This window comes from Oncorhynchus mykiss, chromosome 5 (assembly GCF_013265735.2).
Source record: "Oncorhynchus mykiss isolate Arlee chromosome 5, USDA_OmykA_1.1, whole genome shotgun sequence".
Classification (NCBI taxonomy): domain Eukaryota; kingdom Metazoa; phylum Chordata; class Actinopteri; order Salmoniformes; family Salmonidae; genus Oncorhynchus; species Oncorhynchus mykiss.
The window spans coordinates 37090928-37117115 of record NC_048569.1 but is presented as its reverse complement, the minus strand read 5'-3'; the positions used below and the strand labels follow the sequence as shown (position 1 = coordinate 37117115).

General features: G+C 41.3%; 3 protein-coding genes across 10 annotated transcripts; 2 read left to right on the top strand and 1 right to left on the bottom strand.

The window, feature by feature from the left end:
- The first annotated feature begins 496 nt into the window (after positions 1-496).
- Positions 497-6839, top strand: LOC110523738 (splicing factor ESS-2 homolog). The gene is made up of 10 exons (XM_021602703.2): positions 497-944; positions 2352-2520; positions 2631-2720; positions 3634-3800; positions 3969-4086; positions 4503-4636; positions 4804-4906; positions 5088-5197; positions 5304-5419; positions 6111-6839. Exons 1-10 carry the CDS (start codon positions 807-809, stop codon positions 6388-6390), a joined length of 1425 nt encoding a protein of 474 aa, XP_021458378.2. The 5' UTR covers positions 497-806; the 3' UTR covers positions 6391-6839.
- An 18-nt stretch (positions 6840-6857) lies between these two features.
- LOC110523740 (testis-specific serine/threonine-protein kinase 1-like) lies at positions 6858-8167 on the bottom strand. The gene has a single exon (XM_021602705.2). It carries the CDS (start codon positions 8083-8085, stop codon positions 7003-7005), a length of 1083 nt encoding a protein of 360 aa, XP_021458380.2. The 5' UTR covers positions 8086-8167; the 3' UTR covers positions 6858-7002.
- A 931-nt stretch (positions 8168-9098) lies between these two features.
- dgcr2 (DiGeorge syndrome critical region gene 2) lies at positions 9099-24780 on the top strand. Of its 8 annotated transcripts, XM_036977420.1 has the most exons (12): positions 9107-9437; positions 12148-12229; positions 16705-16737; positions 18266-18388; positions 19737-19823; positions 19995-20205; positions 20320-20396; positions 20539-20721; positions 20957-21160; positions 21403-21555; positions 21784-22020; positions 22166-24780. In XM_036977420.1, exons 2-12 carry the CDS (start codon positions 12166-12168, stop codon positions 22399-22401), a joined length of 1608 nt encoding a protein of 535 aa, XP_036833315.1. In that variant the 5' UTR covers positions 9107-9437; positions 12148-12165; the 3' UTR covers positions 22402-24780. The 8 variants fall into 8 exon arrangements, with proteins under 8 accessions (XP_021458359.2, XP_021458358.2, XP_021458355.2 ...); XM_021602684.2 differs by lacking the exon at positions 12148-12229 and having other exon boundaries at positions 9099-9437; positions 20957-21115; positions 21406-21555; XM_021602683.2 differs by lacking the exon at positions 12148-12229 and having other exon boundaries at positions 9099-9437; positions 20957-21115.
- Positions 24781-26188: the final 1408 nt, after the last annotated feature.

Genomic DNA, 26188 nt, shown 5'->3' with positions numbered 1-26188 from the left:
TGCAAAGCTGTCATCAAGGCAAGGGGTGGCACCTTATATAAAATATATTTAGATTTGTTTACCACTTTTTGGGTCACTATGTGATTTCACAGTTTTGGTGTCTTCACCATTATTCTACAATGTAGAAAATAGTAAAAATAAAGAAAAACCCTTGAATGAGTAGGTGTGTCCAAACCTTTGACTGGTACTGTATGTTTCAGTAAGATTGGACTTGGCATTTAAACAATGGTTATCAACTGTACTGCAGGGATGGTACATAAATCGCAGAAAATATAGGTTGTGGTGGAGGCTGCAGAGAGGTATTTGGCTGTGCAAGATTTGATGTTAGAAGAGTTACAGAGTGCTAAGTGGTGGTGTCCCATCCTTTCAGGCTGTTGGCCTGAAGTAGGACTAAATAGATTTAAATAGTGGAGTGTGTTATTTATTTATGGCACTTATTTATATGCTGCCACCAACTCCAGTCTAGTAGGTGGCGGTAATGCAATATTTATTGGATGCCAACCAGCCTTAAATATAATCGAAGAAGAAGAATTTCGGATGAAGTCACGCAGTCGAGTTGTGTACGTTGTTCGCATGAGGTTCCTTGATTAGCAAAACATTAGCTAAGAACTCTTGGTAGTTTTACTACGCGAATTAAAATAAGGTATTCACAGACGTCTATTTTCAGGGGCTCTTTAGAGTTTCTAACCGGATTTTTTAAATAATCCGTGTTTTTCCAGCGAGGTTTGGTCTAGCTAGCTGACGTTAGCTAACAAACAGAAGCCAAGGCCCCAGAGCATTTCTCTAGCTTCTAGTAGCCACCGACAATGGAAGGATTTGGAAAGGCGCTGATGTCTGGAACCCTTGTCCCAGCTAATCCTGTAACAACAGTTGCTCTTCGACAGCCACCCGAGGAAACAAAGAAAACAAATCGAAAGGTGCTCGATGAAGAGAACTACATAGAGGTAACCTACCGTTGTGGAACAGACAGCGGAGTTATATTACAGTAGGTAACGTTAGCTAGCCAGTGCAGATTATATCCTAACGTTACCTGCAGCTGGTTTATAATGCAGTAAGCCTATAGTGTTAGTGCAAATATTTTTTTTAAAGGTCAATAAAGGTAAATGTGATTAAACACACATACTGGTGATGTTATACACAAGTATGTAGACACCCCTTCAAACGAGAGGATTCGGCAATTTCAGCCATACCCGTTGCTGACATGTATATAAAACCGAACACACAGCCATGCAATCTCAATAGGAAAACATTGGCAGTAGAATGGTCTTACTGAAGAGCTCAGTGACTTTCAACGTGGCACCATCATAAGATGCAACCTTTCCAACAAGTTAATCAAATTTCTGCCCTGCTAGAGCTGCCTCGGTCAACTGTAGGTGCTGTCATTGTGAAGCAACAACGGCCCAGCCATGAAGTGGTAGGCCACACAAGCTCACAGAACTGGACCGCCGAGTGCAGAAGCGCATATCACGTAAAAATTGTCTGTCTGTCCGTTGCAACACTCACTACTAAGTTCCAAACAGCCCCTGGAAGCAAAATCAGCAAGAACTGTTTTCTGGACGCTTCATGAAATGGGTTTCCATGGCTGAGCAGCTGCACACAAGCCTAAGATCACCATGCGCAATATCAAGTGGCGGTTGGAGTGTTGTATAGTTTGCCGCCTTTGGACTCTGAAACAGTGGAATATCGTTATCTGGAGTGATGAATCACGCTTTACTATCCGGCAGTCCGATGGATGAATCAGGGTTTGGCGGATGCCAGGAGAACGCTACCTGCCCCAATGCATGCCAACTGTAAAGTTTGGTGGATGAGAAAGAATGGTCTGGGGATGTTTTTCATGGTTTGGGCTAGGCCCCTTAGTTCCAGTGAAGGGAAATCTTAACACTACAGCATACAATGACATTCTAGACAATTCTGTGCTTCCAACTTAGTGGCAACTGTTTGGGGAAGGCCCTTTCCTTTTTCAGCATGACAATGCTCCCTTGCACAAAGCGAGGTCCATACAGAAATGGTTTGTTGAGATTGGTGTGGAAGAACTTGACTGGCCTGCACAGAGCCCTGACCTCAACTCCATCGAACACCTTTAGAATGAATTGGAACACTGATTGCGAGCCAGGTCTAATCGCCCAACATCAGTGCTCGACCTCACTAATGCTCTTGAAGTCCCCGCAGCAATGTTCCATCATCTAGTGGAAAGCCTTCCCAGAAGAGTGGAGGATGTCACAGCAGCAAAGGAGGGTGGACCAACTCCATATGAATGCCCATGATTTTGGAATGAGATGTTTGATGAGCAGGTGTCCACATACTTTTGACATTTACCAATTTCTTCCTAACTTGTTTATGACTTTCAACAGAATTTAGAGAAGATCATCCAGAGGGACTTTTTTCCAGATGTGACAAAGTTACAAGCGCAGAAGGACTACCTTGAAGCTGAGGAAAATGGGGATCTTGGGAAGATGAGGGAGATATCCATTAAATATGGGTCATCTTTAGCCAAGTCCACACCACTCTCCAATGCCCCATGTGAGTAAGAGAAGTGAACTGTCCACTATACTCTTTTTCACATAATGCACTTGTTGTCTATGAATGCAGCAGTGGTGTTATACTAATATCCCCCCCACTTGATTGTTTAGATGTTACTCCAGCTTCTTTTGAGACACCAGAGGGTCGTCCTGGATCGCCCTCTTCTGTACTGGGCAAAACCAAGAAAGGAGCAGACTGTGGTAAGTTATTGTTCACTATAGTGACTGAGAATGGCACAACTCACAGCACTAGTCAGTCTGAGGACACCGAACTTTAACTATGAAAACCATTACATTAGCTCTCAAGACTATGTAGAAAGTAGCTCTTCCTGCTGTTATGATCTAGTGGTCATTGGATTGTTGATTTATTATATAATACATTTTAGTAATTTAGCAGATGCTCTTATCCAGAGCAATTTACAGTAGTTAGGGCATACTTTTTCGTACTGGTCCCCCATGGGAATCAAACCCACAACTCTGGCATTGCAAGTGCCATGCTCTACCAACTGAGCAACACGGGACATGGTACTATGTAAAGTTGATTTATTATATAGCACTATGTAAATAACTTTTTTTATTGGTCACACACACACACACACACACACATTTATAGGGTCTGGATCAGCTTTAATACCGCAGATTGTAGCTTCCATCAATGTAATTGTCTGCATCACTTCCAATCCCCCATATTTAGAAATATATATATTTTCTCCTAAACCTACCACCTCTCCCCTAATTGGAGTTAACTAATGGACAACAACACTTTGGCTTCTACAACCAGTTTATATATACTATATACATTTTACGGACACAATGTATTTTTACAATAGTTACCTTTTGTTTGTTTTTTAATCCCATCCTTCAGCTACCATCAACCCCTCTCGTCTATCTCTGAAGACCATCCAGTTTGATTTGTTTTGCCATATATTTTAAACAGTGCTGCTTCACAAAAGTTCTGAACCTAAATATATTTTACAGCCATGGTATATTTTACATTAGTTATCTTGTTGTTTTTAATCCCACCCTTCAACTCAACCCCTCCTATCTATGTAACAAATGTAATTACAGCAATAATACTTAATCCCTGTGTTTGTTGATATTGTGTATTTTGTAGTGAATAAGGAAGGAGATGAGGAGAAAGAGCTGCCATGTCTTGATCGTTTCCTGGCTAAGAACACAAGCGAGGATAATGCATCCTTTGAACAGATCATGGTTCTAGCAGAAGACAAGGAGAAGTTGAGGCATTCGTGGTTATATGAGGCGGAGGCTGAATTTAAACAGGTACACTTGGCGTAATCGCTCCTTTGATAGTTTGAACTCTCGTTTTGTTGATGTGAATTGCACACTACTCAAATGTGTAAGTATGTAATGCTAATGGAGTGTTATGTCTTGATTTGAAAGCAATGTTATTTTTTGCCTTCAATTAACAGAGATTATTGTTGTTTTTAGCGGCATGAAGAAAACCTTGCCCTGCCGTCATCAGAGAAGCAAGCCCTTGAGTGTGTAAAGGCAGGACTAGAGACCTGGGAGTACAAAGCAAAGAATGCCCTTATGTACTATCCAGAGGGTGAGGATTGATGTTTTCCTGCATGAGAAATGTTCCTGTTATCTTGTTTGAATTTAATGAGCTCTGTATGAGGTGCATGAAGCCATGGAGTCATACCTACCAACACCATGCAGTGCATTCCAAAAAAAACTTCAACAAAGTACTGAGTAACGGGTCTGAATACTTATGTATTTTAATACATTTGCAAATATTCAAAATACCTGTTTTCGCTTTGTCATTATGGGATATTGTGTGCAGATTGAGGAAAGATGGGTTTAATCCATTTTAGAATGAGGCTGTAATGTCACACAATGTGTAAAAGTGAAGCGGTCTGAATACTTTCCGAATGCACTGTATGTGTAGGATAAGCTAGTACTTACATGATTGAATTAATTGTGTTTGAGGTTGAATTACTTGAGTTTATCTTTTTTAATAAGGTGTCAAGGATGATGACACCCTCTTCAAGAAGCCTAGGGAGGTGATTCACAAGAACACTCGTTTTGTGGGAGACCCCTTCAGCAAAGCCCTTAACAAATGCCAGCTTCAGCAGGCTGCAGCCCTCAATGCACAGGTAAAGTCCTCGTTTTACAAGTTATTGGTTTTAAGTAAATGGTTTTCTATTTTTAGTGAAGGGATTTAAAGTTTAAAGTTGAGACATGTTAAGATCAGTGTATCTAAAGATCTAACGAAGTGGATTGATCCTGAATGATTTATCTGACATTGCTAGTGTTTCTCCAGTTCAAACAGGGTAAAGTAGGCCCAGATGGCAAAGAGCTTAATGCCCAGGATTCCCCTAATGTTAACGGATATGGGTTTGAAGGAACTCCCTGCCCTTCCCCAGGTAAGTATTTATGTTATGTTCAAGTATAGATCATTTTCAATATTATCAACTAGAATATAACTATCAGAAATACTTATATTTTGGGTAATATATGTTTTTCCAGCATTTGGTGATGTTAGAGGCTTCCATAAAACACTCAAATGCATAAAAACCAAACTCTAACCTGATATTGTCCTATCAGGTATGGCTGAGTCCCCCTTGATGACCTGGGGAGAGATAGAGAGCACCCCCTTTCGCTTGGATGGGTCTGACTCACCGTTTCAAGAGCGGAATATTGGCCCATCGTTCAAGGTACAAGCCGATGACTAACAGTTCTTTATTTTTGTTTTGCTGAGATTTCTCCCCAAAATGGTTTGTTTTGGAATAATTGATTAACCTGAGAGAATTTCACACACAGATTCCAGAACCAGGAAGAAGAGAGCGGTTGGGTTTGAAAATGGCCAATGAGGCTGCAGCCAAAAACCGGGCAAAGAAGAAAGAAGCATTGCGAAAGGTCACAGAAAATCTTGCAAGGTAAAAACTGATGGATGATTTACATAAGTGCATTGCTTTGGTAATTTGTATTTAGCAAAAGCTGATTTTTTAAAAAATCTTTAAAAAATCCTCCACAGCTCATTTCTATGACCTCTTGTTATACATAGTGGTGTAAAGTACTTTTGGGGTATTTTTACTATTCATATTTTTGACATTTTACTTTTACTTCACTATATTCCTAAAGAAAATAATGTACTTTCTATTCCATACATTTCCCCTGACACCCAAAAGTACTACCACATTCTGAATGCTTAGCAGGACAGGAAAATCCCAGGTCATCCCTACTGCATCTGATCTGGTGGACTCACTAAACACAAATGCTTCATTTGTAAATTATCTCAGTGTTGGAGTGTCCGTGGCTATCCAAAAATAAAAAATAGTGCAGGTTTGCTTAATATAAGGAATTTGAAATTATTTATACTTTTACTTTTGATACTTAAGTATATTTTAGCAATTACATTTACATTTGATACTTAAGTATATTTTAAACCAAATACTTTGTCTTTTACTCAAGTAGTATTTTACTGGGTGACTCATTTTCTATTACTGTATCTTTTACTTTTACTTAAGTATGCCAGTTGGGTACTTTTTCCACCACTGGTTATACACAATTCTTAGTCATTTTTAAATGATTGTATTAATTATTTTTGACCTAATTTCTGTCTTGCAGTCTCACACCAAAAGGCCTGAGCCCAGCATTGACCCCTGCCCTTCAGAGGCTTGTAAACCGGACCTCCAGCAAATACACAGATAAAGCTCTAAGGGCAAGCTACACACCATCACCCACACACAGAGGAGCAGGCTCCAAAACCCCCCTGGGTGGTCCAGTCACTCCCTCAGGCACTCCGACACCAAGCAAAGCCAGGACCCCCGCCTCGCAGGACCCAGCGTCCATCACAGACGACCTACTGCAGCTCCCCAAGAGAAGGAAAGCCTCTGACTTCTTCTGACCGTGGTAAAGCAAAATTGAGAAAGAACAGTTATCTTGAAGTGAACTCAAGCAAATTACTGGCCATGGGGTGTTTCTCTCTACCCCAACCCATGCCCTCCCTCTGGATTTTATGGACTTTTATGACTGGAACAGTCTCTGCACAAAGGGCAAAGAGTCGAAATGTAAACTCTGAATTCAAGGATAGTTGCAAAGCTCAGGTCATTACTGTTCTTAGGGTGTTGGAAAGAAAGGCATAGCTTGTACTGTGTTTGAAACCTTCCAAGACTGGATTACTGAAATCTGTGGGTTCCAGAGAGATCCCATAATTGTACATAGACTAAAATGATTAGAATTTTAGTGAATGTTACGATGAGGCTTCATTGATTTTTGTAAATATAATGTTCATGTAAGCCTCTATTTTGTATGCCTCTTCCTGCAATATAATATTTCAGTTTTCAACCTAAAAAATGCCTTTGAGTGATTTGTTTGTAAACCTGAAATGTTGACACTCACCTTTTATCATAGCAGACTTAACATCTGAAGAAATGTAACTAAGTCTATATGGTTAATCTTAACAAAGATGTATGCTTAATTTATTTGTAACTAATTTGGTGGAAAAAAATCCAGCATTTCAACAAGAATCAGCAGGGATGTCATTCCTTGCATCTGGGGATGATTCTTTCTTGGTGTGCTTAGATGGTTCAGCTGCCTTTTTGCCCTCCACAGAAAGTTTAGGGCCCAATTCTGCCTCAACCTCCACTTTTTCCCCTTTCTTGTTCTCATTGCCATGAGGATGCTTACTACTTTCACCCTTCCTTTCTTTTTTGGAGCAAGCAGCTTCAGATGAAGGGCCATCTTCTCGTCTCTTAGAACCATCATGTGATTTGGATTTTGACTGCACCCATACATGTTCAAGGATATCATCGATCTCGATCCTCTGGGCTACATCTGGATTAAGCATGCGATACATCAGGTCTTTGCACTCTGTAGGGACAGTTTTGCTGCGTGGGAAGTCAACGCGATGCTCTTTCTGAATCTTCAGCATCTTCTTAATATTGGAGTCATCATAGGGCATAGACCCACAGAGCATGATGAATAGAACGACCCCCATACTCCAAACGTCATACACTTTGGCATTGTATGGGAGCCCCTGTAATACCTCTGGTGCTGCATAGGCTGCAGAGCCACAGAATGTTTTGCTGAGAATCATTTGTCCAGCATCATCATAATTGATCCTCCTGGCAAATCCAAAATCTGACACTTTGAGGTTGAAGTCTTTGTCCAATAGCAGGTTTTCACATTTCAGGTCCCTGTGAACAACATCTAGGTCGTGTGCAAATTGTATTGCAAGTGACAGTTGTTTGAACAGTTTTCTGGTGAAATCCTCGGGCAAAGCACCCCTGAATTTGATGAACTCTAGTAGGTCCCCTTGCACACCAAGCTCCATAATCATGTACACCTTCCCTTCTGAAGTCTCGAATATCTCGAAGGTCTTGACGATGTTTCGGTGATTTAGGGATGCAAGGATCTCCAGTTCCCGAGGTAAGAACTTCTCCAAAAAATCCGCCGGCGCCTTGCTTCTGTTAATAATTTTGATAGCAACATTGGTCTTCAGACGCTCAGAATACGCGGATTTTACTTTGGCGTATGACCCCTCGCCTAAACTGATGCCCAGTGTATATCCCCGTTTCTTCAGCACCAGTGAGTCATCCATGGCTAGTCAGACCTGAATTATTACACCATTATCGACACCATGTTGAACTCCGTTCATAGTTGAATATCAAAGATACACATGGGGTCAATGTTACTAACATTCAATATTTTATCATCATAAACGTGGGCAATTACGTGTGAAGTTTGTTTCTATGACATCAATTTGTGTCAAAATGGAACGTTTAATTCCTCAAAAGCAGAGCCATTTATGTACGCCATAATGGTGCGTTCATGACAACTCGTTGGGGGGAAAATGAGCTCGGACTGGGAATTTTTTTTGAACGATCATCAAATTTGGAATTACTCGGGCGTCATCCATTTTCATAATGATCAATTACATTTTAATAGCCATGATAAATATGTTTACAATACTTTTAAAGGCGGTAATTGTAGTACTCATTACTGCATTTTCTAACAGAAAGTTGGTTGGCCTCTGATGTCACGTAGGTTGGTACATTGCTATGTTTTCATATATGGATCCCTGTACCAGTCCCACGGTACCTAACATCATTACTAAACTTTAGACATACGAGTTACCACATCTGGTATCAGGGATAGCCAACTCTTGAAATTCCTTTGGTCTTGCACCTTATTTGTGGAACAATCTTTAAAAAAAGTTATTACATTTGATGTTCTGGTGCCTCTAGCAATTCAGAAAGCTGATTGAGGACCTTATTACTGATCGATGTGTTTGTTTTTTCTTATCGTGTTTTCTTTCTGCTGGCATTTATATTTATACTTTGATGTCTCTATTTTATGTAGTTAAGGGCTCATCTGTAAAAGAGACCTTGGTCTCTGTATGACTCCCTGATAAAATAAACGTTTTAAAAAATAAAAATGCTGCTGACTCAAAACAAACCGATTAATAGAAAATTAATACTGTATCACTCTGGACACAATTAGGTTACTGTAACGTTCATATATACAGTCATTGACCGTAACACATTTCGTATACAATAACCAATGACTGCATGACAATAACTTTAGAAAACTCCGCCTCCAACCCACCAGCTGATAGGCTTTGTGGCCGTTTGGGATTGTTGTGATGGAAGGACGGAGCCATCTTGTTTTATTTCCGTTCTGGAATACATTGTTGGACAGGCCGAATGAAAAACAGGGCTTAATAATAAGGATGTAGCTCGTTATCTACCATATATTTTCATATTTTTGAATGGCTAGGAACTATCTTTTGCGCTGATAGGTCGGAAGCAAACGTTGGATCTTGGTTTATTTTATTTCTAAGTAGAGGAGTTACTATGAATGGAGGATAAATGTTGCCAAAGGCTGACAGCAGCAGTTACGTCCTTCTCTCTTTGCTCTTCGTCCTCACTTTAACAGACCCACCACGAACAGGTAAGACCGGTGAAATGCAATTGGTTGTCAGCTAGCTTGCTCGTGTATGTAACGTTATACCCGTGAGCTATGGTAGGCCTAATTCTAAGGGAATTTAGCTAGTGTAAATGGCGTTTCTAGCTAGCTTATCCACTGGTCTCAATTTTTGCCGCTGCCTTTGATGAACAGCGCGCGGTGTTGGCTCACTAGCCCACTTACTGCGTAGTTATCCAACGTAAATAATTTGTTTTAAAATGAGTTATATGGGGACATTAATCAATATTGATTTGTAACTAGTTAGATCCATTTTGCAGTTCCATCGTCGGTATGGTTTACACTTTGCTGGAGAGAACGTTTACAAGTTATAGCTAGCCCGATGAAAGTTTAGCATTAACGTTACTAGTTAGCAGCTTTAGTTAGCTAACGTCGTTAGCTGTAGCTGCTGCACTTTATTTCCAGAACCTAGTACTAACTAGTCTTGTCACCATACTAGCATTTTGACTTCGATAACAGGTTTAGTATCGCAATACTCGATACCACGGCAAAAAATATTAGTCACAATCGCACTTGATCTAGACAAACCCAGGTTGTAAATTAGCTAACGTTACTGCTCTGGGCCCGATTATCGCTAGATCTCCGAGCTGTTTCCCAAACCCATCGTTAAATTACTAAAGTTGCACATGAAAACGCTCGTTATTTACCGACCGCAAGTAGAATAACTAGCAACGCGCGTCCATAGACGCTTTCCCCAAAGGGTCACCACAGATTTCTGCTTAAACATATAATCAATGTGTTTATCTGTCTCTGACCGCCGATCATTTTAAGAAGTTGACTACAAAGACAGTTGCCAATCACTTTGCAATTGTTACAAACAAGCGAATAGTGCTGAGCGGTTAGTAATTTTTTTTTAAAATAAGTTCGTTTCGATTATTAAAAAATAATCACGTGTTCAGTTTCGATTGAGTTTAAAACAATTAAGTCCAATGATGGTAGTGACTGCCCATTATTGCTTATCACCTATTAACCATTTATTTACATTACTTTACAATAATACAATATTTCAGTTTTGTATATTACGTTTGTTTTATTTGATTACTTTATTTCATTCCAAGTCATCTGATTTCTATAGAGCTGCTGTCTGACAATCACTATTTTGTAGTTCTTCAAAGTAACTAAGGCATACTTGTATGACTGCTGAATACCAACTATCTATCACATTGATACTGTATATTTCAGGTAGAGATAGATACCTGGCGAAGCAACAGCTGCTCTCTATATCCTCTCACAATCGCACATTCTTGTCTCTTCAGTAGCAGTCGTAAAAGAAAAACAGACTGGACAAGTAGATGCTCAATGGAATATTGTCATTACAGTTAATACCACGGTTTATGCGTAAAACTATGTAGAATATGGGCATGTTGGAAACTCCCTACAATATCCCACAGTTCAGGCTAGGTCTGACTTTTTGAGAAATTGGCCTCACAGGGGGAAAGAATGACAAACTAAAGGGAATTCAAATAATTGGTTTAAAAACTAAAAAATAGGTGACATTTCAGTTAGTCACTGCACTGCAAATAAATTATAAAAATATGCTTCAAATGAGAACTGAGATGACTGCATTCAGAAAGGTTACATAAGCATATATAATTCAACAATATTGAAATCAATTTCATTTTCATTCAATTGAGATCTATTTTGCTAATTGTAGGCTGCCTTCTGTCTGTCATTTTTACCTCTGTTTTATGATGTGTAACACCAGGTGTGCAATGATGTGCCAAATCTTTATTTTGTGCATTATTATTGGGTAAACTAAGCATTAGAATAAGCCGCCTCAAAATTTGCCGCCGTGGTAATATCTTTCTAGGAGCAGACCCATCGTCAGTATTGTGGAATAATTATAATGTTAAGGTAAGATTTTAATGGATAAAGCTGATCTGAGAGCAGCGCTGACTTTCTTAGTGAATGTTCTCCCTGCTTTGTGTTTTGGCAAATGCATGTTAAGTCTTTGGCCATCGTTGGAACGAGGCATCGCTAAAACAATCGTAAGCCTGAATTCCATCTCTATCGGGAAACTGGGCCCTGTTCAATTGTTGGACATCTTTTGAGTTCAATATTATTACATTGGACATTCATTTTTACGTCATTTTTCAGAGACAGCCATTTATGCATTAATGAATCAATTATGCAAGCATAAATCAATTTGACTTTGGTAAAAACAATATAACGGCAACAATATGGTAAGCATTTATTTGAATGGTAAATCTCTATTGATTAACAAGATGTAGCCTATCCACAATACCATTGAATGCATATTCAATAGGAATGCATGCATGAACTGGCTTATTGAGCTTGTTTTGGCTGATTACATGGGGCTACAGATGACAATCAGTTTTCCTTCCATTGGGACAATTCATTGTTTTTCTCTAGGCAAGAGGGGCTCGGTGATAATCTTTGGGAGAAACGTGAGAGGGAGAGAGACCGAATTGTGAATTAATGTTTTTTTTTGTCAGCTTTGAAATCAATCAGCATATTTTGTGCTATGGTTTGCATATTATCGCAAAGTGCTAAGGTAGTGAATTGATTTTAGCTGCCAGCTAACAAGGAAAGTTGGCATACAAAGCTGGAAGCTACCGGTATAGGTTTGCATTTTAGTGTTCTAGTCTGTGTGGATATTGTTTCAACATTTTTACACGCCGTGTCGCATTATTCAAGTGTGTTAACTTCTGTGTAGCATGAGTGAGGAGCTGACATGATGCATCCCAGACTCCCAGTGAGTGAAGCGGTTCCTCAGGACTGGCTACAGCTAGCAATGAGTAAGTGGAGCAGGGACTGTGAGCTATAATAAGGGGTCGGCAGCGCTGATAAACGGGGCTTGATCTGTGAGACATTTGACACAAGTACTGAAAGTAACACATTTTCATCATCTAGTATTGAAAAGTAGAGAAGTTTCGGTATACTGTGCAACACTACTAGATAGCTAATTCTGAAAAAAAATATAATCGCAACATGTAAAGTGTTGGTTTAATGAGCTAAAATAAGATCCCAGAAATGTTCCATACACACAAAAAGCTTATTTCTCTCATTTTGTGCACAAATTTGTTTACGTCCCTGTTGTCTACGTCCCCATTTGCCAATATAATCCATCCACCTAACAGGTGTGGCATATATATATATATATATATATAAAAAAGCTGCTTAAACAGCATGCTCATTACACAGGTGCACCTTGTGCTGGGGATAAAAAGGCCACACATTTGTCAGTTTGTCACACAACACAATTCCACAGATGTTTTGAGGGAGCATGCAGTTGAATGTTTGTTTTTCTACCGTAAGCCGCCTCCAATGTCGTTTTAGAGAATTTGGCTGTACGCCCAACTGGCCTCACAACCGCAGACCACGTGTAACCACACCAGCCCAGGACCTCCACATCCGGCTTCTTCACCTGCGGAATCGTCTTGAGACCAGCCAACAGGACAGCTGATTAATCTTTTTTTTATTTGTTGAATGCAGAGATACAATGACGAGATCCTGAGGCCCATTTCTGGGCCATTCATCCACTACCGTCACCTCATGTTTCAGCATAATGTACAGCCCCAGGTTGCTAGGATCTGAACACAATTCCTGGAAGCTGAAAATGTCCCAGTTCTTCCATGGCCTGCATACTCACCAGACATGTCACCCTTTGAGCATGTTTGGGATGCTCTGGATCGACGTGCATGACTGCGTGTTCCAGTGCCCGGCAATATCCAGCAACTTCACACAGCCGTTGAAGAGGAGTGGGACAACATTCCACAGGCTACAATCAACAGCCTGATCAACTCTATGCAAAAGAGCTGTGTAACTAAGTTAGCCGTTTCACATCCGTTACACATGCCCCCTACCTTTTTTATTTAAGGTATCTGTGACCAACAGTTGCATGTCTGTATTCCCAGTCATGTGAAATCCATAGATTGGAGCCTAATGCATTTATTTCAATTGACTGATTACCTTATGAACTGTAACTCAGTAAAATCGTAGAAATTGTTGCTTTTTTGTAATTCGCAAGCTGCATTTCAGCTAGCAAATAGGCACGAAAGCAAACTTTAGATTGCTATGTCGCATGAGCAACACAAGACTGGGCCATCTGCTGTTTTTTGTTAGCTATTGTTTCATTGTCCCAATAAGTAACCTAAAGATAATTTAGACTAGCTATTGTTGATTGTTGCCTTGAAACATTATTTTTGGTCAAAAGTATGTGGACAACCCTTCAAATTAGTGGATTTGCAATTTCAGCCACATCCGTTGCTGACCGGTGTATAAAATCAAGCACACCACCATGCAATCTCCATAGACCAACATTAGCAGTAGAATGGCCTTACTGAAGAGCTCAGAGACTTTTAACGTGGCACCGTCATAGAATGGCACTTTTCCAACAAGTCAGTTCGTCAAATTTCTGCCCTGCTAGAGCTGCCGCGGTCAACTGTAAGTGCTGTTATTGGGAAGTGGAAACATCTAGGAGCAACAACGACTCAGCCACGAAGTGGTAGGCCACACAAGCTCACAGAATGGGACCACTGAGTTCTGAAGCGCGTACTGCGTAAAAATTGTCTGTCCTCTGTTGCAAAACTCACTACCCAGTTCCAAACTGCCCCTGTTCGTTGGGAGCTTCATGAAATGTGTTTTGATGGTTTCGGTGCCAACTGTAAAGTTTGGAGGAAGAATGGTCTAGGGCTGTTTTTCATGGTTCAGGCTAGGCCCCTTAGTTCCAGTGCAGGGAAATCTTAACGCTACAGCATACAATGACATTGTAGACAGTTCTGTGCTTCCAACTTTGTGGCAACTGTTTGGGGATGGCCTTTTCCTGTTTCAGCATGACAATGCTCCCTTGCACAAAGTAAGGTCCATACAGAAATGGTTTGTTGATGGTGTGGAAGAACTTGATTGGCCTGCAGAGCCCTGACCTCAACCCCTTCGAACACCTTTGTGATGAATTTGAACGTTGACTGCGAGCCTGGCTTAATTGCTCATCTTCAGTGCCCGACCTCACTAATGCTCTTGTGGTTGAATGGAAGCAAGTCCCCAACATCTAGTGGTACGCCTTCCCAGAAGAGTGGAAGCTGTTATAGCAGCAAATGGGGGGACCAACTTCATATTAATGCCCATGATTTTGGAATATCAGGTGTTCAAACACGAGCAGGTGTCCAAACACTTTTGTCCAAGTAGTGTATTTGTCTAACCTCATAAACCATCACCTGTTAAACTGCAAGTGGTGGAAGAACCTATTATTGACTTAACCTCAAGGTTTTCATTCGGGGGCTGGGTGAGAGCTTGATAGGGAAGGACATTCAACAAGCATGGCACTTACATAAATAACTGATTGGCTGAGCGAAATTGATAAAGATTGTCGGAGCTGTTTTGTTAGACTTCAGTACTGCTTTTACAACGTTATCAATCATAGTCAGTGTTATGGCTTTACACCCGCTGCTATATTGTGGATAAAGAGTTACCTGTCTAACAGAACTCAGTGTGTTCTTTTTAATGGAAGCCTCCAACATAATCCAGGTAGAATCAGGAATTCCACAGGGCAGCTATCTAGGGCCCCTTATTTCAATCTTTACTAATGAATTGCGCCTGGCTTTAAGTAAAGCCAGTGTCTATGTATGCGAATGACTCAACACTATACACATCAGCTACTATAGCGAGTGAAATCACTGCAAGACTTAACAAAGAGCTGCAGTTAGTTTCAGAATGGGTGGCAAGGAATAAGTTAGTCCTAAATATTTCCAAAACTAAAAGCATTGTATTTGGGACAAATCATCCACTAAACCTCAACTAAATCTTGTAATAAATAATGTGGAATTTGAGCAGGTTGAGGTGACTAAACTGCTTGGAGTAACTCATTTGTAAACTGTCATGGTCAAAGTATGTTGATATAACAGTAGCTAAGATCGGGAGAAGTCTGTCCATAATAAAGTGGTGCTCTGCCTTTTTAACAACATTATCAACAAGGCAGGTTCTAGATTTGTCGCACCAGTCGTGTGGTCAGGTACCACAGAGGGATCTCTGAAAATTACAATTGGCTCCGAACAGGGCAGCACGGCTGGCACTTAAATGTACACTGAGAGCTAACATTACTAATATGCATGTAAATCTCTCATAGCTCAAAGTGGAGGAGAGATTGACATGCTGAATGCACCGAGGTGTCTGTTTTAAACTACTTGCACACAGCTCGGACACCCATTTATACCCAACAAGACTTGCCACCAGAGGTCCCTTCAATCAATCAAATGTATTTAGAAAACCCTTCTTACATCGGCTGATGTCACAAAGTGCTGTACAGAAACCCAGCCTAAAACCCCAAACAGCAAGCAATGCAGGTGTAGAAGCACGGTTGCAAGGAAAAAACTCCCTAGAAAGTCCAAAACCTAGGAAGAAATCTAGAGGAACCAGGCTATGAGGGGTGGCCAGTCCTCTTCTGGCTGTGCCGGGTAGAGATTATAACAAGTCCAGAACAGACTATGGGAGGCGCACAGTAGAGCCATGGCTACATGGGACTCTATTCCACATCAGGTAACTGATGCAAGCAGTAGAATCGGATTGTAAAAAAAATGGATAAAAATACACCTTATGGAACAGCTGGGACTTTGAGACGCACACATAAGACACGCACTCTACACACGTGCACATGGATGTTGTATTGTAAATATGTAGTAGCCTGAGGGAACACTAAATGTATTGGGTAAAGTGTTATGAAATGTAATATATAACTACCTTAAGCTTGCTGGATCCCAGGAAGAGTAGCTGCTGCTAATTGGGGCCTTTAATAAATACAAAGACGGGTGGATTTGGCCGACTTGCTTAGTTGTGAATAGCCTAGGCTATATTCTTATATATTCACACACACACACACACACACACACACACACACACACAATGTATGGCTCCAACCTTGGATACATTCTATGCGTCCATGTAAATGGGATGTTATTACAAAAAGACAGAACAAAAATGTTCAACATTTATTGGAAGAGTGGGTGGTCCTGGTGACTTTTGGGTCAACTCAAACATCAAAATAACAGATGGTTAAATACCCATAGTTTCCTCAGTTACATTGATCTTTGCTCAGAAATGGTATCTAGTGAGTGCGACATGAAATACGAATGACATTTTCGGTAAAACATTTTTTCACATGTTGTCATTTCTCTGCCATCACACAGTTCCCTTCAAACTTTGTGGTGGAACATTCCAAACTGGAATTTGAGATTCAAAGGGTTAGTTCATCAGAAATTGCTTTTTTGTTTTGTTTCAGGTCCACGGCTAGCTCTGGCAAGATTATTGTCAGGTAAGCAGCATCTCCTCTTAGTGCAGTGGATGTATAGGTATGCCAGGCTCCAGCTATTTGGGTTACTCATCTCTATTCTCAGCTTGTGCCTCTGTTGAATTTTCCCATTCACAGCAGTGCTTTGTTTTTCCATTGAACTCAGAAATGTACTCTTAACTTTTTTTTTTTTTTTTTTTTTTTTTTTTTTTTTTTTTTGCTGCATTCAACTCCTTTAACAATATTGAACTACCTTCAAAGTATCCAGTGTGATTGTCTAGACGCCAGGCCTATATCTGCTCAGGGCCATAGTGAGAAGAGTTCTAACTGCTTTAGAAAGCTAGGCCTTGTCACAGGAGAACCCCTGATGCAGTGGCACGTCTCATGTTAATCACACATGGCACAGAGACGCTGACCCACTTAACTCTGCTTCTTTGTTACTAAGGAATATACAGAACTGCCAAAATAAAGGAAATGCCAACAAGTGTCTGTAATAGGGCGTTGAGCCACCAGAACCATTTCAGTGTGCCATAGCACAGATTTGAAGTGTGTGGAACTCTATTTGAGGGATGCAACGCCATACTTCCACAATAATTTGGTGTTTAATTGATGTTGGAAAACGGTCCCAGATGCTCCAGAATCTCCCAGAAGTGTTAAATTGGGTTGAGATCTGATGACTGAGACACACCCTTTAAACCCCCTATGCTCCTTTGAGATCCCTCTCTTCTGGCCATTGTAGCCAAATTTAATGGGCAACTGGGCATTCTTATACATGACCCTAAGAATGATGGCATGTTAATTGCTTAATTAACTCAGGAACCACACCTGTGTGGAATTACCTGCTTTCAAAATACTTTGCATCCCTCATACATTTTTTATTTTGGCACTTACATTTATGGCTAGACACTAAAATAATGGTATATAGTAGGCCTATGTCTTGTCTTAGCCTGTCATGACCCCTTCTTTAAAAAAAATGTTTTTATATACATTTGTGTATCGCAGCCTATTTTAGATAATTGTTATGCCCTGATACGTGTCCCTCATTTCTCCGGTTTCTCATATTTTTGTTTCTAAGCGCAGTTCTCAATAGCACTCGCAATGATGACCACTGTTTCTAGTTATAAGGATTTTGTCTTGTTTAATAGCTAGTATCTACTCTGATTCTATTTTAACCACCAGACCTGAATTGAACTCTGTCAGAATACTTGAGAGAGATTGCTGCATAACTGAATTCCAATAAATATTTTGTTTTTCCCTTGATGCTTTCTTTTTATTAATTTTGTTTCCCAGAAAACGTTCATTATTTTAAGCATCGGTTGCATTGTTAATGTAATGTTTATGATAAATGGTGAAAACATTATTTCTTATTTATCACTAGACAGGGGCAAGTGTCTAAGTAATGATCCTAAAAGTTGGAAATGCTCAATCTCCCATAGACTCGTGTTTTTATAGTTGGTACTCAACTGAGAGACCAGGAGCTGTGTTGCAGTGGCCATGTCAAAACTACTGGGGGCGCTGTGTGATGTTAGCCTCCCTCTGTGCTGTGTTTCAGAGCTGCGCTGCAGCCCTGGGCAGTTTGCCTGCCTCAGTGGGAAGATGCAATGCATCCCCTTGTCCTGGCAGTGTGACGGCTGGACTGCTTGTGAGGACAAGAGCGATGAGTTGGACTGCCCCCGTGAGTAACACCTCTTCAACCCTGTACCTAGACCTCATCCTGAACTCTAGTCCCCCTCCCTAACAATCATGATACTCTATGTCCAGTTATATTGTGTTGCATGCTCCAAAGTGAAGGACAGAGATTCCTTACATTCCCCACAATACTATAAGGCTCATCTGAAACAGCAGTCAGAGCAGCTCCAGATTTCTTAGAAAACAACTTTCTAAATGTCGTGGGAACCAACGAACTCATACGTGCATATGTTTTGTTAACATCTTTCATTTAGAGCTTTGTTTTTTTTTTTTGATCAGTTTTGGGGAGATCAAATTTATTTTTTTACGTCACATGTGCTAAATACAAAAGGTGTAGACTACTGTGAAATGCTTACTTACGAGCCCTTTCCCAACAATGCAAAACACGTTTTTAAAAGATTAAGAATTTGCAAATAAAAATAGAGCATGTAGGTAGGGGTTAAAGTGACTATGCAATTAGGATAGATACACTTCTGTTACTCTGTTTATGTGGAGAGTGTGAGCATGTGGGTAGGGTCCAGTGAGTGTGCTTAGTCCGTGTAAGCGAGTTTTTAAGTCTGGTTAACCATTTTGATTAACTGTTCAGAAGTCTTATGGCTTGGGGGTTGAAGCTATTCAGGTGCCTTTTGGTCCTAGACTTGGTGCTCCGGTACAGCTTTTTTGTGTGGTAGCAGAGAGAACAGTCTATGGCTTGGGTGGCAGGGCTCTTTGTCAATTTTTCCGGGCCTTCCTCTGTCACAGCCTGGTATAGAGGTCCTGGATGGTAGGGAGCTCGGCCCCAGTGATGTACTGGGCTGTCCGCACCATCCTCTGTAACGCCTTGCGATCGAGGACTATGCAGGTGCCATACCAAGCTGTGATGCAGCAAGCCAAGATGCTCTCAATGGTGCCGCTGTATAACTTTAATGTGGTTAGATATTGCAGTAGTAAGCGATAGAAGGAAATCCTATTGTTTCCGCTACTTAATTCCTGAACTAGCGCTGATCGCTGACTGCATTATAGGAATTCTGGAAAGGATTGGGTACACACACAGCATCTGACCTCCATAACACGGCCATCTTGTTTCATCTGGACTGTGTGCAAATTACATTATTGATCAATTGTAGCAAAAGCAGTCAACATTGGACTATTTCTTGTCATGAAAAATAACTAATGTTGATGACTTGTGACTGGGTTAAAAAGGCAGTTTCTCCATCCCCTAATAAGAAGTTCCTTGAGTCCAAACAAAGTTGTCTTCAGAAGGTTTTTTTATGATCTTCAGCCAGTAGCCACTACATTCCTTTTATTGAAACACTGATTACTCTGGTATCTCTGTCTCGGATCCTCCCTTACAGCCATGAAGGATGAGACGTTTCACTTTGCCAATGAGTTTGACCAAGTGGAAGATGTCATCGGCGTGGCCCAGCCGATGCGCTTTAACAGTAAGACCCCACCTAACTACCTCATCAGTCATTCACTCAGTACTCATCTAAGATGCGCTAGAGAGATTTTAAAACAGTATCTAAACTACTGGAAGTGTTGCTAAAAGAACAGATGGAAAGCTTTTGTTACTGGACACTGTAGGAGCGCTAAAGCACCTTTCCTCTCCACAGAAAAGTGCCCAAGTGGGTGGCATCACTACGAGAAGACAGCCAGCTGCTACAAGGTATACCTGAGGAACGAGAACTACTGGCAAGCTGTGGACACATGCCAGAAAGTCAATGGCTCGTTGGCAACTTTCGTTACCAACGAGGAACTGCAGTTCATCCTCAAGATTGAGGTGGATTTCGACGAGAAAGTGTGCGAGCGCAGAGACCAGTGCAAGTGAGTATGTGTTTGCTATAAGGATGTGTTACATGATGTGATATAGTGTTGATCTGAAGGCTGATGCTTTACTGTCCCATAGTCATTATTTCATCCAATTTCTCTCTGATTCAGGTTCTGGGTGGGTTACCAGTATGTCATAACCAATCGGAACCATTCACTGGAGGGCCGTTGGGAGGTGGCTTATAAAGGTGGGTGCAGTTAATATGAATGAAAATAGGCAAAAGGGAGCAGCTGAACTCAAGGAGCACTCATTGTCATGCTCAAACAACCAAAGCAATAAACCTGTATTTGGTTTAGGTTAATCTTGTTCCCTTCTCTGTTCCTCTTCAGGGTCAATGCAGGTGTTCCTCCCCCCGGAGGGCCTGACTAAATTTGGAGAGGCATCTCCGACCCAGGACAACGTATTCTGTGCCCAGCTGCAGCGCTTCCAGATCAAGAGCATGAACGAGCGCGGCCTTCACAGCTGGCATGCCGAGAACTGCTACAAGAAGTTCCCTTTCCTGTGCAAGAGGAGTATGTCTGCTCTTATTAAAACCCAATGACCTATGTAGCTTCACAGGAGATCAAAGTAGCTTGATTGTAACAAGTGTAGATACTCAGTGGAAATCTGGTTGTTTTGAGTCATAATTCTGCATAGAAAATATTGGGTGCTGTAATGCGTATGTAAATTAGGGAAGTCCAGCATCCTCAGTTAGTTTAGGTGTAGTTTGTTTGGTTCTGGTTGTAAACCTTTGATTTTCTGTAACAGGGCAGACATGTGTGGACATAAAGGACCAGGTGGTGACTGAGGGGTACTACTTCACGCCTAAGGGGGAAGACCCGTGCCTGAGCTGCACATGTCACGACGGCGAGCCAGAGATGTGTGTGGCCGCACTGTGTAATCGGCCGGAGGGCTGCAAGCACTTCGGTAAGGACCCCAAGGAGTGCTGCAAGTTCACCTGCCTGGACCCAGGTACTGCCTAAACACTCACACAATTCCCTATTTAAAAAAAATATAAATAAAATAGAAACTATGGGTGTTTGAATGTCCCACAAGGTGGCGCTCTTAACACATCTCACTTGTCATGTGCCTCAATGTTTGTCCCTGTAGTTTCAGAAGATGGAAGTAAAAGGACAAAAGTTGAGAAACGGTTGTATAAAATTATTAAAATGTAAACATATGAATTGTATTAAAATCTGGACACTGTCTTTCAGAAGGCAGCAACCTGTTTGACTCCATGGCCAGTGGGATGCGTCTGATCGTCAGCTGTGTCTCCTCCTTCCTCATCCTCTCTCTGCTGCTGTTCATGGTGCACAGGCTCCGGCAACGCAGACGCGAGCGCATCGAAACACTCATTGGAGGAAACCGTAAGCAGCGTATTTTATCACACTCATACGAACAACGTATGTCACCAAGCTCACTGCCATCCCTTGAAAAAAACAGCCCTTTTTGGCCTTTTTAACAAACCCGGAACACCTCTCCTAGCTAGCCTGTATTAGTCTCCGGTACTTCAGTGTATTCACATTTTATTTGTGAGTATCCGTCTACATTGGTTTCAATTAGTGGAAATGTTGTCTCCTTCTCTCTATCTTCAGTGCATCATTTCAACCTTGGGCGGCGAGTCCCAGGCTTTGACTATGGCCCAGATGCTTTTGGCACTGGTCTCACTCCCCTGCACCTCTCTGATGATGGAGAGGGAGGTGCATTTCATTTCCAGGAACCTCCCCCACCCTACGCTGCCTACAAATACCCAGACATCCAGCACCCAGACGACCCCCCTCCTCCCTACGAAGCCTCCATCAACCCCGACAGCTTTCTCTATATGGACCTGGGTAGGCCTAAAATAACTTATGGACCACCCTGTGTTGTTGTTACCATGATTTACTCACTTCCTGTGATAGAACAGTTGTGATTATTATTAGATACAATGTTAAGTATCTAGCTGTTTCTGAACCCTGTCCTCACTGCTCTCCACAGCACGTCATGGAGTTCAGATGATCCCAAGTCAGATGAGGGATGTGGTAGATGCCATGACAGATGCCCCACCACCTGTCCCCGAGACATTGGCACAGAGTCTGGCCTCCCAGGAGCGGGAGGACTCCATCGACAGCAGTACCCTCCTGGTGGAGCCTGACACCTCCACTGACGGCCACGCCCCTGACTCCATGCCTGCAGACTGCAGTAGCAGCTCCTCCCTCAGCACCATGGTATAGGACTGAGATGAGGGGAGGGGAACTGCTACAGTCTGGACCCTCAGATTGAGAGAGGTGGACAGTGTCAGACGGGTCCATCATATGGAGGGTGGACTGGAGCGGACTGGTCCATTAGTTAGAGGAGAGGGTGAGAAGAGACTGGAATGGCATTAGAGGGTAGAGATTATCAGGATGGATTGAGGGACCAGTCTACTCCTTGAGGTGTGCAGCGGTGAGGAGAATCGGACTGATGTTTCTTAAACAGGTGAACTGAAACCGGTCGGTGTCTGTCAGTTGAACTTGGAGAAAATGGTGTGAAGCAGACCACTTTCCTACAGGTGAAGAAGGCTCTGGAAGACTGATTATTCTGTACAGAGAACTAACCGCACTACACCGGGCCGAGGAGGTTGAGTTTCTGCTTCTATTTTTCATTGGACAAAGCTTTTCAATTGTATTGTTTGAGCTTGATGCTCCAGATTGCCCCTGATGTAAGTACTCCCTCAGGCATTACACCAGGTAATAATGGAGGGGGTAGATGGCTTGCGTCTTTTTGCTTATATCCTGGAGGCAGAGCTTGGATTGTCATTTGTTGGACTTAGAGAGCATCACACACACAACTCGAAGCATCGAGTGCTTCTGCTCTCCCTCCCTACTAGATCTCCAAGTCTCCTCCATGAATGAAATGCATTATTTTTCCATCACAAGCACTGCCTCCGAACTGGGATTTCTGTACTCTCCAATCAATCTGATATGCTAAGACGTCTTCCAGATTGATGGCACAAATTTGAATAGAAAAATGAAAGGTTCTGCTACAAAAGGTTTTTTAACCTTGCAAAAATATTTAGGTACGGTTAGTGTTAGCTCCAACTAACACACTGCTATTACTGTGTTTTCTGAGGTAAAAATGCTACAACTTTTCAAATAATCTTGCTACAGTATTGAATTTCATTTTATGAGTTCTAATTGAAGTAGGTTGAGTATTGTGCCCTTTTCTTGGGTAAGAAGTAGTCTGTGACTTGCTTGTTGTGGGATCTGAACATTGATGGTCAATGAGTTCACCTCATGAAAGAGCATGTCAATGAATGGTGAATGAAGGTTAGCTTTTCAGTTGTAGCTCCTAGGGATGTGTAAGGGTAACTTACTGTTTTATACCCCCTCATGAAATTTGTAGAAGTGAACTTCTTAAGCTGAAAAAGTGTTCTCATGAAATGATAATAACAATGAATACTAAATTAATTCTGTCTTCAACTGTCTGTACGTATGTGTGAGGGTTTATGTACACATCAATTCTCATTTTTGGAAGCCATTTGGATCTGCTGTATTTCTTTTCTTACCAATGTACATTGTCATGTTAGTGTAGTTAAGATTCAGACTATAACATGACATTGGGGATTTACCTGTTTAGGTTTTAATAGTAGCCTATATGGGATTGAGTGGTCAACCACCTTTCTCCTGTTTCATGATGACGGACAGGAAAGTCTAACGCGGTAGTGAAAAAGCTACTAGGAAAACCACAATTTGTCCCCATTATGACAATCATTCTTTACACTCCTGATGTATATACTGTAGACCTGTGAGAGCCCTGTTGCTTGTTCACCTGTGGCGTTGAATGGTCATAGGAGTTGGAAGGCTACAATGCCAGGCCTATGAAAGCACAAAGGCCCCTATGAGGGTTTTGGAGTCATTTTAGTCCAAGCCCTTACCAGCCAGGATCTGCATAGCATGGTCATCTATATGGCTTTAGTCTATCACCAGCAGCAATGAAATGGGTGAAGATATCTTGAGAATTGCAGCTTTGTGTGTACTATGTGTTGTATGTAGCATTTTTTTTTCTTCTCTTTCTCAAGTTTTGTATTACTTTTCTTTTTTTAGCATAGACAATCCTTTTGTGGATTATCCAAGAAAATAATGTCTTGAATTGTTAAAAAAAAAAAAAAATCTTAAACTTTGGTGTGTGCATGCGTGTTTGGGGGTCAGATCTCAATATTTGGTTTGAGTGTGTTTTCAGCTTGTTTTAGGGCCTATAGTGCATGTTTTAGTCTTTAGGCATGCTGAGGTTTCCAACAGATTTTATCATTTAATCAAAGTTCTGCTCATCTTTGCCCAGGCTTAGCTCAGAGGCTTGCCTACAGGTTGATATAGATAAATGCATTGGAACCCCTACTCCATCCCCAACTGCTGGATTTAAACTGTAGTTGATTTTGTTATCGACATGTTCAGTGAGTTAGAACATGTAAAATGCAACCGTTGATACATTAGTTGTATTAGTTGTATTCTCTTTAATTTCATAGCTTTTAAATTGTAACATTTTTGTTGCTTCTTTTGCAGGGGGTTTTATGTATTTTTCTGGGGTGGATGTACATCTAACCAAATGCCAAATAAATTGTATCATGAAGGACAGATGCCTGTTGTCTCAATTTGGGTAAGGACTCTGAGAAGGTTAAGCCTGTAGTTTTAGCAGAGAACTTGAGACCATAGATGGTTGACTGCGCACTTGACCGCAGTGGGTGAATAGGGCTACCTGCTTCTGCCTACGCTATATAGTGCCTTGGAAAATATTCAGACCCCTTGACTTTTTCCACATTTTGTTACAGCCTTATTCTAAAATTGAGGGTGTGGGGGGACAATTTAATCAATCTACATACGATACCCCTTAATGGCAAAGCAAAAACAGGATTTATTTTTTTTCTATCGCATTTACATAAGTATTCAGATCCTTTACTCAGTACTTTGTTGAAGCACCTTTGGCATCGATTACAGCCTTGAGTTTTCTTGGGTATGACGCTACAAGCTTGACAAACCTGTATTTGGGGAGTTTCTCCCATTCTCTGCAGATCCTCTCAAGGTCTTTCAGGTTGAATGGGGAGCGTTGCTGCCCAGCTATTTTCAGGTCTCCAGAGATGGTGATTGGATTAATGTCCTGGCTCTGGAGTGGCTTCCATCTGGCTACTCTACCATAAAGCCTGATTGGTGGAGTGCTGCAGAGATGGTTGTCCTTCTGGAAGGTTCTCCCATCTCCACAGAGGAACTCTAGAGCTCAAGTGACCATCGGTTATTGGTCACCTCCCTGACCCCCCCCCCCCCCCCCCCCCCCCCCCTCAGTTTGGCCGGGCGGCCAGCCAGCTCTAGGAAGAGTTGGTGGTTCCAGACTTCTTCAATTTAAGAATGATGGAGGCAACTGTGTTCTTGGTGACCTTCAATGCTGCATAATTATTTTGGGACCCTTCCCCAGATCTGTGCCTCGACACAATCCTGTCTCTGAGCTCTGCGGACAATTCCTTCGACCTCATGGCTTGGTTTTTGCTCTAACATGCACTGTCAACTGTGGGACCTTATATAGACAAATGTGTGCCTTTTCTTCTAAATCATGTCCAATCAATTTAATTTACCACAAGTTGACTCCAATCAAGTTGTAGAAACATCAAGGACAATCATTGGAAACAGGATGCACCTGCGCTCAATTTCGAGTCTCATAGCAAAAGGTCTGAATACTTATGTAAATAAGGTATTTCTGTTTTTATTTTTTTTATTTTATTAATTTGAACACAACTGTTTTTGCTTCTTCCATTATCGGGTATTGTGTGTAGATTGCTAAGGATGTTATTTATTTAATACATTTTAGAATAAGGCTGTAATGTAAGAAAATGTGGAAAAAGTTTGCCCTTTGCTATGGGTCTACATACTTTCCGAAGGCACTATATGTGTTTCATCAGTCTTGGCATTTCACTGAGTTCTCTTGATTTGTCAATGAAATCCCTCAGCCGCTGTAACCAAATGTCAGGGGGATTAAGATGAGATGTGGGAAATC

Coding starts and splice junctions, on each gene's coding strand:
- dgcr2 (XM_021602679.2), top strand. CDS start 9,356: ATGTTGCCAAAGGCTGACAGCAGCAGTTACGTCCTTCTCTCTTTGCTC. Junction 19,824..19,994: donor CCAGCCGATGCGCTTTAACA/GTAAGACCCCAC, acceptor TCCTCTCCACAG/AAAAGTGCCCAAGTGGGTGG. Junction 21,556..21,783: donor AACACTCATTGGAGGAAACC/GTAAGCAGCGTA, acceptor CTCTATCTTCAG/TGCATCATTTCAACCTTGGG.
- LOC110523740 (XM_021602705.2), bottom strand. CDS start 8,085: ATGGATGACTCACTGGTGCTGAAGAAACGGGGATATACACTGGGCATC.
- LOC110523738 (XM_021602703.2), top strand. CDS start 807: ATGGAAGGATTTGGAAAGGCGCTGATGTCTGGAACCCTTGTCCCAGCT. Junction 2,521..2,630: donor ACCACTCTCCAATGCCCCAT/GTGAGTAAGAGA, acceptor TTGATTGTTTAG/ATGTTACTCCAGCTTCTTTT. Junction 3,801..3,968: donor CGGAGGCTGAATTTAAACAG/GTACACTTGGCG, acceptor TGTTGTTTTTAG/CGGCATGAAGAAAACCTTGC.